This window comes from Carassius auratus, chromosome 2 (assembly GCF_003368295.1).
Source record: "Carassius auratus strain Wakin chromosome 2, ASM336829v1, whole genome shotgun sequence".
NCBI lineage: Eukaryota > Metazoa > Chordata > Actinopteri > Cypriniformes > Cyprinidae > Carassius > Carassius auratus.
The window spans coordinates 29918384-29934158 of record NC_039244.1 but is presented as its reverse complement, the minus strand read 5'-3'; the positions used below and the strand labels follow the sequence as shown (position 1 = coordinate 29934158).

The window sequence follows — 15775 nt, the reverse complement described above, 5'->3', positions numbered from 1 at the left end:
TTTAGACTGCCAGCAAAAATCAGAATTTTTGCATATTCAGATCCAGATGCGTTTTTGAAAATCTTGGAAAAAACACATTTAGAGAAAGTTTGAAATTCATGCTTGTAGCCAAACACATAAAGACTCATAACCAATGCAACACATGCATCTTTTTATTTATTTATGTGTAGACACACAAATCTGATTTGTTTTGTGTCATTATTAGCTCATGTGATCCTGCCTGTTGTTCACAAATCTATATGAATGAACAAAATGATGATGCTAATGGGAAGACTAATTAAAAAGTAAAAAACTTAAAAAGGATGTTGAAATTTTTTACACACAAATTTTTTTAGTTGTGTGTTTGAATGTGTTTATGCAATAAAACAAACTCAAATGTAGTATATACAGAATGTATTGAACTTGCTACATTTGTATAAAAAGTCAAAATTCAAAACAATCTAAGTATAGTAACAGTATCTTAAACATCTGTCATTTTTATTTATATATTTTAATCAGCATACAAGTATTGGCAAGGGGCGGTTAAATGAAGTTTTGTTTATCATGTCAACAAATGCTTACCATGTAAAATGCCCATCGACTATCTACAAATGATCAAAAACTTTTTTTGAAAGTTTCTAATGCCAAATAAATTTTTTTTTTTAATTACTTGCACATATGGAAAATATCCACAGATGATAAAAAATGTGACGCATAGAATAACGGCTGATGAAGTGTTTTTTTTACTTTTTGATAGTGATAACTGGGACATGAATTTACATATAATTGATAAAAAGTAAACAAATAAAATCTGTTTCAGCACACCCTGTCACTGCCCTGAAGATGTGCCTAGAGTCACATGGGTTAGATTCATGTGAGTCGACATGTTTGGATAAAAATGGTAATGAAAGTGGTTGCAACAGACTGTAACATGCGCTTCAGCTCTTCAAGCAAAAGTCTGGCATAATATTTGCCATAAGCTTTTTTAACGCTATTGGAGTATAATAAAACAACATTTATGAGGCAGCTGTTGTCAGATCTCAAATATGAAATTTAATCATAAGCTTATGAACAGTTTGAGAGAATTTGATGTTTCCCCATTCAAAACTATAGGAGCTGGAGCATGCCCCGAGAGGCGTTTCACAGATGGCTGCTGAGTAAATTTCTTATCTTAAAATGACTTTGACCTAACAGGTTTAAAAACACATAAATTAACAGTTAAAATAATAAGCATTTGAACACTATAGAAAATAATCACCCTAAATGTAATAATTACATTTTGTTGCTCAAACTTAATTCCTTAAATTAAGACTTGCTGTCTGATTGGTCTTAAAAGTTGATAATGCTAATTGCTTCAGATGGAAAAAATGGAGAATCAAGACCCCCCCCCCCCCCTTCTTTTATAAGCCCTCTGATGTTCTTCTTGGGATCAGTTTATATTAGTATTGTTCAGGCTCAAGTTAACTTTGAAGATATATTTTCACTTTGATTTGAATTAACAAAGGATTTATTTTGTGATTTTGATAAAGGAATGATATAAGCGCTAAAATCAGCTTAAAAAAAAGCATGCTGCAACATGCAAAAAATGATAAAATAATACAATGTGAACTAGAGATAAATTAAAAAATGATTAACACCCCCAAGATTGCTGTTTATACTTTTGATCCCCCCTCCTTGAAAATCATCTTAAATAAAAAATGTTAAGTAACCAAAAGCTTTTTCATTAAATGACTAGCATTTTAAATTAGTTGAAAAATAAATATTTAATCACATGACTACATATCAATCAATCCCATTAGCCACTCTAAAGTCTGTCACAGTCACATGACATGCATTAAAATTGACCTGTGTATGATAAAGAGAGTTGCTTAACCAATCATTTGGAACATTTAAGAATTTTTTTTTCAGCTTCTGTTTCTATTGAAATTAATTGTGCTGATAAAATTAATGTAGTGTTTAAAATGGTTGTATTGAAAAAACGTCTTAAGGCTTGATCTAGCATATCTTTTAGTTTTTAATAGTTTAATTGTTTTAAGCATGTATATAAATATATTTTTGGGGAGTTTGTAATCACTGTTTCATAGTATACAGTATATTACACTATATTACACAGTATGAAACAATTTTAACACTGTAATAGTCAATTTACTAGGATAATGAAGTGATGATAGAAAATTACAAATCAGGTAAAGAGAACAGGTAGGAATGGGTCACACATGACATTAGAGATTGCAGGTTAGAGTTTTGCAGATTGAATACATAGATTTTGTAATTATTGTATTTTGTTGTTTGTGAGTTCCTGTGGCTCAGTGGTAGAGCATTGCATTAACAGCACAAAAGGTCATGGATACAATTCTCAGAAAACATACAAAAGCGTCTGCTAAATGCATAAATGTAAATGTATGGGCTTTCTCAGCTATTTTGATCCATTGGACGAAATAAGCTTACACAAAGTTCATGCTCACAAAATGAGGCATCAGATAAAGACAAGACAAGCAGGCACTATAATTTCGGTAATGATAACCTCAAAACTTGTGCAAAATGCTTTGGGTTTATGCTAGAAGTCAGGACAGGTGGAATAATATTGTGTATGGTGTTTACTATTGACCAATGGCTGAAACGTTTTTTTTTTTCTCTCACAATGATTACATGTCCAGTCAGGTGGCCTTCAGTGGTGTCTGTTCGAATGCATTTGACCACATGAGCATCCACACTATGGGAGCAATCCAATCAAATGCATTTTCCACTACTCTGGAAGAGGTCAAAGTAGAGAAGCTCAAAACATTTGACACCCCACCTGTATTTAGTGTCATCCACTTGTGATGGGATTGACCAAACACATCTTAATACCTTTTAATAGGCTTACATCAGATATCAGTGATGGAAGCAACCGCATATATTTTTTCTGGAAATCCTTTCAATGCCAACTTGCTGTTCATTTTCTGGAGCTCAGCCATCCATCTGCATACACATTCTCAACAGGTACTTAAAATCCTTATTCAATTTTTTTTAAATGTAAACTTTTTTATGTAAAGAAAATGTGTAATCAAGTGAGCGAAACACTGAATTTATGAATGTAATATTGTTGAATGATCAAAGAGGAAGGAGACCGGAATCGCAATCTGAGGCTCGTGGGTATTTATTATACAACTTAAAAGAAAACAGAAAATAAAGTCGCGCCACATTTAAACGTCTTTTCCCGTCTGCTTTGAGGCTTCCCCAGCTCGCCTCCGCTCGGATTCCCCATGAGTCCTCAGCTCTCTCGCTCTTCTCTGGATGTCGTGCGGCTTAAGTACCGGTTCCCCACGCCAATCACTGCAATGAGACCCAGCTGTTAACAGTTTCTCACCTGAACCACTTACCACCGCTCGTCTCTTCATTCGCTCTCCCGTTACTCGATCCATGAGGCGCTGAAACGTAGCTGGGGCCCCGAACAAGCCGAAAGGAAGTGTAACAAATTGAAGGCTGTCTTTTCTTTGGACATGGGAGATAAGGGGATCTGCCAATATCCCTTGGTTAAGTCCAATGTCGAGTAAAAGCGAGCCGTGCCTAACCGATCGAGCAACTCGTCAATTCGGGCTCGCCCAATCACTGTGTGACTCCTCGATTACTCCCATCCCCAGCATGGCCTCTAATTCAGTCTGAACTACTTTTTTCCTGTGTTCAGGTAACCTATATGGCCGGCTGCGAATTACGACACCCGGCTCTGTCTCAATGTGGTGCTGAATCAGGTCAGTCCGACCAGGTAGGGGCGAAAACACGTCCGCAAATGTGCAATGTCAGTGAGCTGCGAGGGCGAGAGGTGATCTCCCCCTAGGGCCAGTGCGAGGGATTTCTTTTTAGTAACCGCCTCCGGCCCGAGATCCTCCTCCCCAGTCACCTCCGTCGCTAGCAGCACTGACTCCTCCCCGCTCCATTTTTTAAGGAGGTTGAGGTGGTAGATTTGTCGTGAGTCGCCTCTATCTGTTCGTACTACCTCATAATTGAGATCTCCTATCTGCCGTGTGACCTCAAAGGGTCCTTGCCACTTGGCTAATAATTTGGAGCTAGAGGTTGGCAGTAATACGAGCACTTTATCTCCCGGTGCAAATTTTCGCAGCTTAGTCCCCCGGTTATACAGCTGGCTTTGTCGGTCATGGGCCTGAAGCAAATTCTCCATAGATAGCCGCCCCAGTGTATGGAGTTTTGCTCGCAGGTCCAGGATGTATTGAATTTCACTTTTGCTATCCGAGCGTCCGTCCTCCCAAGTTTCTTTCAGGACATCCAACACAAATTAGACTTCGCTAAACCACGCCTCTGCCGCCACATACCCCCACCGCCCGACTCAGGCCGGGGAGCCATCCGGCCTGCAGCCCCCCCCCCCCATTCCTGGAGAGGAAGTCGGCCACAGCCATCTGCGCCCCCGGCCTGTGAATCACCTTGAACTTAAATGGCAGTAAAGCTAGATACCAACGGGTGATTCGCGCGTTGGTATCCTTCATGCGGTGGAGCCACTGGAGAGGTGCGTGGTCCGAGCAGAGGGTGAACTCCCGTCCCAGGAGGTAATAGCGAAGGGTGAGAACCGCCCACCTAATGGCCAAACACTCCTTCTCTATGGTGCTGTACTTAGTCTCTCTCTTCGAGAGCTTCCGACTAATGTACAGCACCGGGCGGTCGTCCCCCTCCACCTCCTGGGACAGGACCGTGCCCAGCCCCCTGTCCGACGCATCCATCTGCAAGAAAAAAGGGAGAGAAAAATTAGGAGAGTGCAGGAGCGGCCCGCCACACAGGGCAGCCTTAACTCGGGTAAAGGCCTGTTGGCACTGCTCCGTTCAATGGGCCGTATCCGGTACCTCCTTTTTAGTGAGGTCAGTCAACGGGCTGGTGAGGTCCGAATAATGAGGAATAAACCTCCTGTAATATCCCGCAAGCCCCAAGAACTGCCTCACCTCCTTTTTGGTCTTGGGCCTGGGGCAGGTTGCAATTGCTGCCGTCTTATCGATTTGGGGACGTACCTGCCCGTGGCCCAAGTGGAAGCCCAGATACTTTACCTCCACCCGCCCAACTGCACACTTCTTCGTGTTGGCCGTCAGCCCCGCCTGTCTCAGCGCCCTGAGGACCGCCCTCACATGCTCCATATGCCGCGGCCAGTCCCCACTATAGATGATAATATCATCCAGGTAGGCCGCAGCATATGCAGCATGGGGCCGCAGTACTCGATCCATGAGGCGCTGAAACGTAGCTGGGGCCCCGAACAAGCCGAAAGGAAGCGTAACAAATTGAAGGCTGTCTTTTCTTTGGACATGGGAGATAAGGGGATCTGCCAATATCCCTTGGTTAAGTCCAATGTCGAGTAAAAGCGAGCCGTGCCTAACCGATCGAGCAACTCGTCAATTTGCGGCATTGGATAAGCATCAAATTTAGATACTGCATTCACCCTGCGATAGTCTACACAAAACCGCACTGAGCCGTCCGTTTTAGGTACCAAAACTATCGGGCTTGCCCAATCACTGTGTGACTCCTCGATTACTCCCATCCCCAGCATGGCCTCTAATTCAGTCTGAACTACTTTTTTCCTGTGTTCAGGTAACCTATATGGCCGGCTGCGAATTACGACACCCGGCTCTGTCTCAATGTGGTGCTGAATCAGGTCAGTCCGACCAGGTAGGGGCAAAAACACGTCCGCAAATGTGCAATGTCAGTGAGCTGCGAGGGCGAGAGGTGATCTCCCCCTAGGGCCAGTGCGAGGGATTTCTTTTTAGTAACCGCCTCCGGCCCGAGATCCTCCTCCCCAGTCACTGCCGTCGCTAGCAGCACTGACTCCTCCCCGCTCCATTTTTTAAGGAGGTTGAGGTGGTAGATTTGCCGTGAGTCGCCTCTATCTGTTCGTACTACCTCATAATTGAGATCTCCTATCTGCCGTGTGACCTCAAAGGGTCCTTGCCACTTGGCTAATAATTTGGAGCTAGAGGTTGGCAGTAATACGAGAACTTTATCTCCCGGTGCAAATTTTCGCAGCTTAGTCCCCCGGTTATACAGCTGGCTTTGTCGGTCCTGGGCCTGAAGCAAATTCTCCATAGATAGCCGCCCCAGTGTATGGAGTTTTGCTCGCAGGGCCAGGACGTATTGAATTTCACTTTTGCTATCCGAGCGTCCGTCCTCCCAAGTTTCTTTCAGGACATCCAACACCCCCCGGGGCTGACGTCCGTAAAGAAGCTCGAAGGGGGAAAACCCCCGTGTAGGCTTGGGGGACCTCGCGCACAGCGAATAAGAGGGGTTCTAGCCAACGGTCCCAATTTTTCGCGTCTTCTTGTACGAACTTCCGGATCATGGTTTTAAATGTGCAATTAAACCGTTCGACCAGGCCGTCCGTTTGTGGGTGATAGACGCTGGTACGCACCGCTTTAATGCCCAACAATCCGTACAATTCGCTTAATGTGCGTGACATAAACGCGGTGCCCTGGTCCGTGAGAATCTCCTTTGGGATTCCCACGCGGGAGATTAAGCGAAACAGGGCGTCCGCCACACTCTTCGCCGAGATGTTGCGGAGCGCCACTGCTTCAGGATATTGTGTCGCGTAATCCACTAAGACCAACGCGAAACGATGTCCCCGTGCTGATCGTTCTAACGGCCCGATGAGGTCCATACCAATTCGTTCGAAGGGGACCTGCACTAGCAGAATATGGCGCTTTTGGGGTGGCCGGTGGGTTTACCAGCTGACATTCCCGACAAGACGCGCACCACCTGCGCACGTTCTTGTGAATGCCCGGCCAAAAGAATCGGGTCGTTAGACGATTTAGTGTCGCCGTTACTCCTAAGTGCCCTGCCATAGGATTACAGTGAGCCGTCTGGAAAAGCATTTCCCGACGGCTCCGAGGTACTAACAATTGGGTTGTATCTTCTTTTGTCTGAGCGTCGCGGGTCACTCGATACAACCGATCCTTGATAATGGCAAAATACGGATGGGCTAACGGGCGCTCAGGATGGAGGACCTGCCCATCGATAGAACGAACCTGCTCGAACGCATGTTTGAGTGTCTCGTCTTGGGATTGTTCCAGGGGAAAGTCATGGCGACTGGAAAGGTTTAGCCTCGCCACGCCGCTCAGATCCCCCGAGACAACCACGCTAGGTCCTGGTACAGATTCTCCCACCTGAGTGCTCGCCCTGCCCCCCGGCCAGTTCTTCCCCCCGACGGCACCCACTGTTAAACACCCCAATAATTGCTGAAACGCTGGCCAATTAGTTCCCAAGATTAGCGGATGCCGGAGGTGCGGACTAACGGCCACCTCCACATTATGCTTTTGGCCCCTAAATTTAATGGCTATGGCCTTTATGGGGTATTCCACTATATCCCCGTGCACACACCTTACCTTAACCATGCGGCCTGTATCCAATGCCCCGGATTGTATCAGGCTTTGATGAATGGAGGTTTGGTTACAACCTGAATCCACCAAAGCCTGATAGGTACCCCCCTTAATACTCACGGGTATTTGGTACAGCCCGGCTTGATCGGGGGCGGCCTGTGGGTCATCCAGAATCCGGACCAGCGTCCCCACCTCCATGACCGGGCACCTATCCACAAAGTGGCCCGGATCCCTGCAACGCCAGCAGGCCGGCCCAGGCCTCCCCGCCGCCCTAGTGGCCGGAAGTGGGTCTGGGAATTGGCGTGGGGAAGCAGCAGGGGACTCCTCCGTCCCCCTTCGTTGAGGCGCTGCCATTCCGCGCTCAGGGCCTCGTGCCCCGGCTGTGGGCTCCATCCTCCAGCGGGGGCCGGACCTCGGTGGCCCCACCCAACGGTACCTAGGGAGAGGGACAGATTTCGGGGTAGGGGGGGAGGGGGAGACAGGGGAAGAGAGAGAGAGAAACAGCAGGAAGGGGCTCGCCGACCCCGGAACACGCCGCCAGCTGGTCTTCCGCCAGTTGGGTGGCCAGATCCAATGACGCCTGGCGGTGCCACTGGACCCACTGGGCGGTCTTCTTTGGAAGGCGGGAGATGAACTGCTCCAGCACCACCGCGTTGATGATGGACTCGGCGTCGCTGCCTCCAGCCAACAGCCACTTGCGGCACGAGTCCCGGAGCTGCTGTGCCAATACAAAGGGCCGGCCTGCTTTGCTCAGCACTAGCGACCGGAAGCGCTGCCTGTGTTGTTCGGGGCTGAGGCCGACCCTCTGGAGGATGGCTCTTCTCAGGTCGGCATAGACCAGGAGGTTCGGGACGGGCAGTTGTTGTGCCGCCTTCTGGGCCTCCCCCGACAGCAGTGGGATCACCCGGACGGGCCAGCTGTCCATCGGCTACCCACATGCCTCGGCCGTCCTCTCGAATAGGTCCAGAAACGCCTCTTGGTCATCCGTGGGCCCCATTTTCGCGAGCGGAACAGCTCGCGGTCCTCCTGTTGGACCTGCATCATGGCCTGGAAGCGATGGTCATGGTCGGCTCGCAGATCCAGCAGGGCCTGATGATGTTCCTGGTGCAGGCCCGCGAGCGATGTGATAATGTCCGCAAATGGCGTAGGCGATGGTCCTGACGGAGACTGCATGGCCTGTGTTCTCCTTCCTCCCGGGTTTCGCCACCTGTGTAATATTGTTCAATGATCAAAGAGGAAGGAGACCGGAATCGGTGTTCTGAGGCTCGTGGGTATTTATTATACGACTTAAAAGAAAACAGAAAATAAAGTCGCGCCACATGCGCACCCGTTTAAACGTCTTTTCCTCTCTGTGTAACGCCCGTCTGCTTTGAGGCTTCCCCAGCTCGCCTCCGCTCGGATTCCCCACGAGTCCTCAGCTCTCTCGCTCTTCTCTGGATGTCGTGCGGCTTAAGTACCGGTTCCCCACGCCAATCACTGCAATGAGACCCAGCTGTTAACAGTTTCTCACCTGAACCACTTACCACCGCTCGTCTCTTCATTCGCTCTCCCGTTGCAGACTTCGCTAAACCACGCCTCCGCCGCCACAGTGAACAAAATTGCTAGAGTTTTCAATAATCACTTTTTATCTCTTTTACTTTTAAACCCTATGAAGGGCTCATCTATTGTTGACTTTATAACCTTTATAGGGGCATGACTTTGTTATTGTTTGAGTAAGTTCTTTGACACATATATAACACATATATAAGTAGATTCTTTCTCATCCTTTGTCTGAAATATTTTCGCCCGTCAGGCTTGTCAGTAAATGTCCACTCTTATTATTGGCTAACGTCATTGCATAGGACAGAAGTGCTTTCAGGAGCAGCAACCAATAGGAGTGAAGACAGTGTCAGTGGTGCTCACAGCATGTTGCCTGTCTTGAGTGCAAATGAGACAGGACAGATAATTTATGCTGTAATTTCACTTTTCTGTATGATTTGTCTGTAAACAGACTTCAATATAATAAAATGATGCATGGAAATTAAACTGTCAGCAACCTCAGTGAGTTTGATTCATTCATTGATAGTTCTTGTTGAATTTATAATGCAATGAGCACTTTAGCACTGATTCATATTAGAAGTTTCCTCTGCATATTATTATTGTATGAATGAGCCATCTGTAATTGTATATTGACAGATTGTTTATCTGGTGAATGATTTAATTGACCAGCACAGCTGTAGTTTATAAAAGCACTCTCCAGCAGCAGAATGTTATCTCTTTAGCAACAAGCACTCATTCCTAGTCATATCAGAATGATACCTTAGCGATACCTTCCCTATCATCTGTGATCTTATTTTCTAAAGATATGTCTAGACGTGCAGTCTACCAATAACATTACAGCGACAGCACTAGGAACAGCACATACAGTACAGCAAAAAATGTTGGCGGTGGGAATGATGCTTCAGCCATTAAGCAACTAAATGCTGGTGAATGTTGGATAACACAACATCTAAACCAGCCATTTTTGGAGCTTGGTTGAGTAAATGCTTTTTTATTTTAATTTTTTATTACACAGCTCCCTGGAATATTTTATTCTTATTGGTCAATCACAACGTTCCGAGGTGTGGTTATTCCCTGATAGCAAACATTGCTCATTTCGGGGTCCTGATCACCCTGTTGGGGTTTATTCTGCAGTAACAGCCGGCTGGATGTACAGTACAGACCAAAAGTTTGGACACCCCTTCTCATTCAAAGAGTTTTCTTTATTTTCATGACTATGAAAATTGTAGAGTCACACTGAAGGCATCAAAACTATGAATTATCACATGTGGAATTATATATGGAATTATATACATAACAAAAAAGTGTGAAACAACTGAAAATATGTCATATTGTAGGTTCTTCAAAGTAGCCACCTTTTGCTTTGATTACTGCTTTGCACACTCTTGGCATTCTCTTGATGAGCTTCAAGAGGTAGTCACCTGAAATGGTCTTCAACAGTCTTGAAGGAGTTCCCCGAGAGATGCTTAGCACTTGTTGGCCCTTTTGCCTTCTGTCTGCGGTCCAGCTCACCCCTAAACCTCGATTGGGTTCAGGTAAATAAATCAAAGTACCAAACTGACAAAACTTGCATTCATTGTTTTATTTTGTTTATTTTTTATTTTTTTAAAGGAGACATCGGATGCAATTTACTTTTAACTTAACTTTGAACTTAAATATATGTTGGCAGTGTGTGTACTGTACACAACCACCCTACAATGATAAAAATCCACCCAGTGCTTTTATTTTTTTTAATCCCTACAAATCATAAGCACTTTCTCAGATCAAGCCATTCACAGATTCGGGGCAAAGTGACTTCTGGGTGTTTGTTGCAGCTTAGGGGAAATTCCTCTGACACATGGTTTAGTTGATTGGTGACAGTTATTGTGGATTATTTATTAAATACAAGAAATGATTGTCTGTCTGATCTGTCTTTGGCACTATATCACCCAATGATTTTGCTAAAAATGTATTGCCTCGCCATGATGAAATCATTAGAGATGCTGACCAAGTTTGGTGACAATCTTATGAATCCTCCTAAGTTTTTAAAAGATTTTGCACGAGCCTAATGCCTGATGATTCTGGTGTGTACACACATTTAGAAGTTTTTGAGAAAGTTAAGGGTCGTAAAAGCCCCCAAAACTTAAAAATAAATTAATAAAATAACATTTATATTTCTTAGCAAAATAAAAGGGTCCTGTGTACTTTTAAGTGTTTGAGTATTAAAAAGTAACTGCATTCAGTATGGATAAAAACAGCTGAGTCCTTGTAAAAAAAAGCCCCTAATAACATTAACAGAACATATTAATAGGATTTTGAAAAATCTAATTTGTTACGTTCACAAGTGCAGCTTGGAAGAGAGATAAGAATTTGCCATGAAATTGGAAAAAAGAGTGAAAAGACCAGTGCAAAGCAAGACAATTTAAGCTGGCTGGATTTTCTGATATGCAAATGAACACCTTGGAATAAGAAAAAAGTAAATTCTTCTGTGCATTTGAATATTACATGTTCAAATACCCAAATGGAAAACAAAATATCAAATAGGTGAACTCTTAACTGGAAGGTTTACTCTAGATAGAGCCGGCAGCCCTTGAAATAGAGTAGAACTTTAAATGAGTCCGTTCAGAAAAGCTGTTTTATATTATGCGTGTGCATTCAGCAAGTTCCTGAGTTAGGACATTTTCTTCAAGGAAGTTCTTGACTAACAATTTATTTTAACCTTATTATGACCACTGAACTGATATATTTCAGATGTGCAATGACTAAAAGGAGCCTTATGGGGCTTTAAGAACTACACGGACTTATGAACTTCTGCTTTCATTCTCTTCTCTGCAGGAATTGCTTACAGAGAGTGTTTGGACAATGGCACATGGGCACTGAAAAGTAACTACTCCAACTGTGAGCCCATTTTAGAGGAAAAGGTGGGTAAATATGCTCTAAGCCTGAACTTTATATTCTTTCTTTCTTTCTTTCTTTGCTGGAGATAATTATTATTAAATACATATCAACTCTAAATGAACATAAACGTCCTGTTTTGTTGCCTTGGGAGTGAGAAATGGTTGCTTATCAGTATGGACCTTTTCACTGCTTGAGATGTATTTCGATTTAAATTTTAGGCTTTAGTGATTTCCAAAGGATTATTGATAATATTTCATTAGTAAAAAAACTAAAACAACCAAGTATAGCTGCAAACAGAAGATATGAGACACTTTATATTTTCCTTTTTGCCATAAATGTATTGCCTTGCCACAACAAAAAACTTGAGATATCAAATATCTGTTCACAATTTAGCATACACAGTGTCTTGGCATGAAGCTGAGCCATTTAGCTAACAATCAAATTAATTTCTTATGGATTCAAAAGCAAACACTTCTCAAAATCCAAAATGGCTGACTTCCTGTCAGGCGAAGCAAATGGCTGTTTGCTTCCTATTGCGTCTCCAGCATCCTGACTCATGTGGTTGCCAGAGTGTCAAGGGATGACCTTCCTTTTTTTCTTGAAAAGAAAGTCTTGTCTCAAGCGAAATACTTCAATTTACAATTATCACAGTTTGAAACACGTATAACACTTACAGTGAGAAGATAAACTCCACTTGTGAAGTGAGTTTCTGAAATAAGCTACAATAAGCTCTGTAGACGCCATGGACAGATAAACCGTCTTCCTGAAGAAGAGAAGTGCAAGGAATGATGGGACATGTCCTTTTAAGGCAGAGGTGATTCTAGTGCCATCAGGAAATAGATTGGCATGATGCTTTACGGGTTACAGACAATCATCACACTTCACTTCAACGGTTCCTACAACATCACCTACTGATGTAGCGTCCAATGAATCTATGAAAGGGAACTAATTCTTTTATCACTGATTTCTGTTAGTTTTTGAGAGTTTGGTTATTTTTTGTTTTTATTTGTTGGCTAGATAGATTGCTGAATGAAAGACTCACTAGTCTCGTTTTAATGTCGTGTGAGATATTGGCATTCAGGGTTGACAATAAATGCTTACATACCTTTTGGCAATACAAAATAGTTTTGAATACAGCTTCAAATATTAATTTGCATTAAGTTTCAAATACTGCTGCCAAGTGAGTTACAGTAAATTCGACACCCTTTATTTGATCTGTTTTCCCACAGGGAATGCTGTAATTGCTCTGTTCTCCCTGTGTTTACTCTGCTGTTGTTTCATGTTTGAATATGGTCTGGAATATGAATATTTGAAACTTGAATATGGCTTTTCATAAGCCAATAATATATATATATATATATATATATATATATATATATATATATATATATATATATATATATATATATATATATATATATATATATATATATATATATATATATATATATAATAAGCTTGTGCATTATATAGAGATATAATGCTATAATGAAAGCAATCCAAAATGTTTGGTTGGTTTAAATCCGATACTGTAATGCTAATAATGTCAGTGATTTTACTTTGTGTTGTTTACAGAGTCCACAATGCCTCTGGCTTGTTCTGAACGACATCAGCATATAATCAGTTTGGCCAATTATTTTGCTTTTGTCACATTGTATAAAGTAGCTAATATTTGACATAAGAATTTATTAAGCATATACATAGTCCTGGATGCTGTGTAATGACATTAAATTCTGTTCGATCTATCTTACTTGCTCATGCATCAGTTAACGTCTTACTTCACATGACTTCTGCGTGCAGACATTCTGCAAAAGGACAAATGGATTCCTTTAGAGTTGTGTCACAGTTTTGTGACCTCATTCAAGGACTCCTGAGAAATATATAAATTATACTGTTTCCATTCTCTTGGAAGCTTCCATGAAATACACATTGATTTGTGTCATAATTGCAATCATTTATTATCATATCATATGCTTGGACAATGAATTCCTTCTTTAATCATGACGGAATTAATAATGAACCGGGTGTAATATATATATATATATATATATATCTTTTTTTTTTTTTAACAGAGGAAGTACCCCATGCACTACAAGATAGCCCTCATCATAAACTACTTTGGTCACTGTATATCTGTTGGAGCTCTCGTTATTGCCTTCATTCTCTTTCTGTGCTTGAGGTAAGTGTGTCAGTGTATTTTCAGCACTTTAGCGTGTGAGTAATACCTTGCTTTGATGCCTTGTTTAAAGTTCATAAATGTTCATTCATTGCAATAAATATGATACAGGATAGTTTCTGTCATTATTCACTCTGTTTGCATCAACTAAGGTTGCTGGTTGAGATGCTCAAACAAACAGCAATATTTTGATACATTGTTTCCACTTTTCAGGAAAAATAAAAATTTGAATCATTAAAAAAAAGAAGAAATAAAATAAACTGTTTTTAAATAGGCAAACTATATAGCAAGTGTTACTGAACATTTCCTTAAATACACGTTGAGAATGATTAATCTTTCAGAAATGACTGTGGTCTAAGTCTTGTTTCCATGCATATGTAATTCTTTAATCAGCTCATGCAATGATAAAACTGTGTCACAGTGTAATTGCTGAAATGATTGTTACATTGACTTATTATTTTAAATTCAAGGAGCATCCGATGCCTTCGCAACATAATCCACTGGAACTTAATTACGACTTTCATTCTGAGGAATGTAATGTGGTTTTTGCTTCAGCTGATTGACCAACACATTTATGAGACGAATGAGGTATGAAACACTTTTAAACTTACTTATCAGCCTATTAGTATGTAAACCCATCAGCAGGTTTCTATCATTTACATGTATAGTGTTGGCCAACGATTCCTCACCAATACTGTTTTCTGTATTACAGTAATATTGAAGGAATTGCATGGGGTAGTATTTTTTTCTCTCTCAAAAATACTTCATTTTGCAATGTTTCAAACATACAATGCTAATTTAGACTCTCTGTAAAACTGACTTTGGTGAAAAGCTTAACTGAAGAACTAAGGAACAATGAGTTTATTGAGAGTGACATGAGAGAAGTGTTTTCCCATGCAAAAAAAACAGATGAATAGCCTTGACGAATACCATTTCAAAATGTACACTTTAGGTACTAATCAAAAATCAAATCAAATAACTTTTATTGTCACATCATGACTGCACATGTGCCTTGGTGAGAGAAATGCTTGGGAGGCGTGCTCCATACAGTGCAGAAATAATTATAGACATACAGATATAGACAGATATAGACATACAGACTTATACGGATGACAATGTTCAATATACACATACATATACTCCTAGTACACACATTATACACAGTTTGTACACATTCTGCATTATGTAGACACAGATTCACATATGTATGGAAAGGTGCAACAGATTATACATGAACTGGATGCACAAAATGTCATGGATGTGCATATAGTCCAGTATTGAACTGTATTGAAGTTAAAGTGCAGTGTGTGGCATATCATATTGTAGGACTATGCTGTAGGGTTCTGTAGGGTGTACGTAATACGTACCACTTAGAGGTAAATAAGGTACAAAGATATACCTCTTAGTTACCTCTGCATCAGTGACAGTTTGTACCTTTTTTTTTGTACAGTCCAAAAAAAAAAAAAACTAATTTAGTAGATTTTCTTTTTTTTTTATGAGTTCAAGTTGCACCTTATAAATCACATTATAATATGCTGTAGTTGCCTGGCACATGAGGTTGTTTTAAGACCTATAATAGATTTCATTTTAGTGTCAAATCTTTAAAAGGTTTGCAGTGTTGTAAAACATGTAAATGTTCACCTCAATTAACGCCCCGTCCCTTTCTCTCCATACAGCCCTGGTGTCGTCTTATAACAACAATCTATAATTACTTTGTGGTGACCAATTTTTTCTGGATGTTTGTGGAGGGCTGCTATCTTCACACAGCTATTGTGATGACATATTCCACAGACAAGCTTAGAAAATGGGTCTTCCTCTTCATTGGATGGTGTGAGTAGATTTTTTCTACACAAGTCTGCTT

General features: G+C 41.8%; 1 protein-coding gene across 1 annotated transcript in view; it reads left to right on the top strand.

Annotated features, from left to right (window-relative positions):
• LOC113039904 (corticotropin-releasing factor receptor 2) overlaps positions 1-15775 on the top strand; it is an 84144-nt gene that overhangs the window by 20559 nt on the left and 47810 nt on the right. The window contains exons 3-6 of the mRNA XM_026198071.1: positions 11676-11761; positions 13811-13917; positions 14385-14502; positions 15591-15744. Coding sequence (XP_026053856.1) covers positions 11676-11761; positions 13811-13917; positions 14385-14502; positions 15591-15744 — 465 coding nt within the window. The remainder of the gene's footprint in view (positions 1-11675; positions 11762-13810; positions 13918-14384; positions 14503-15590; positions 15745-15775) is intronic.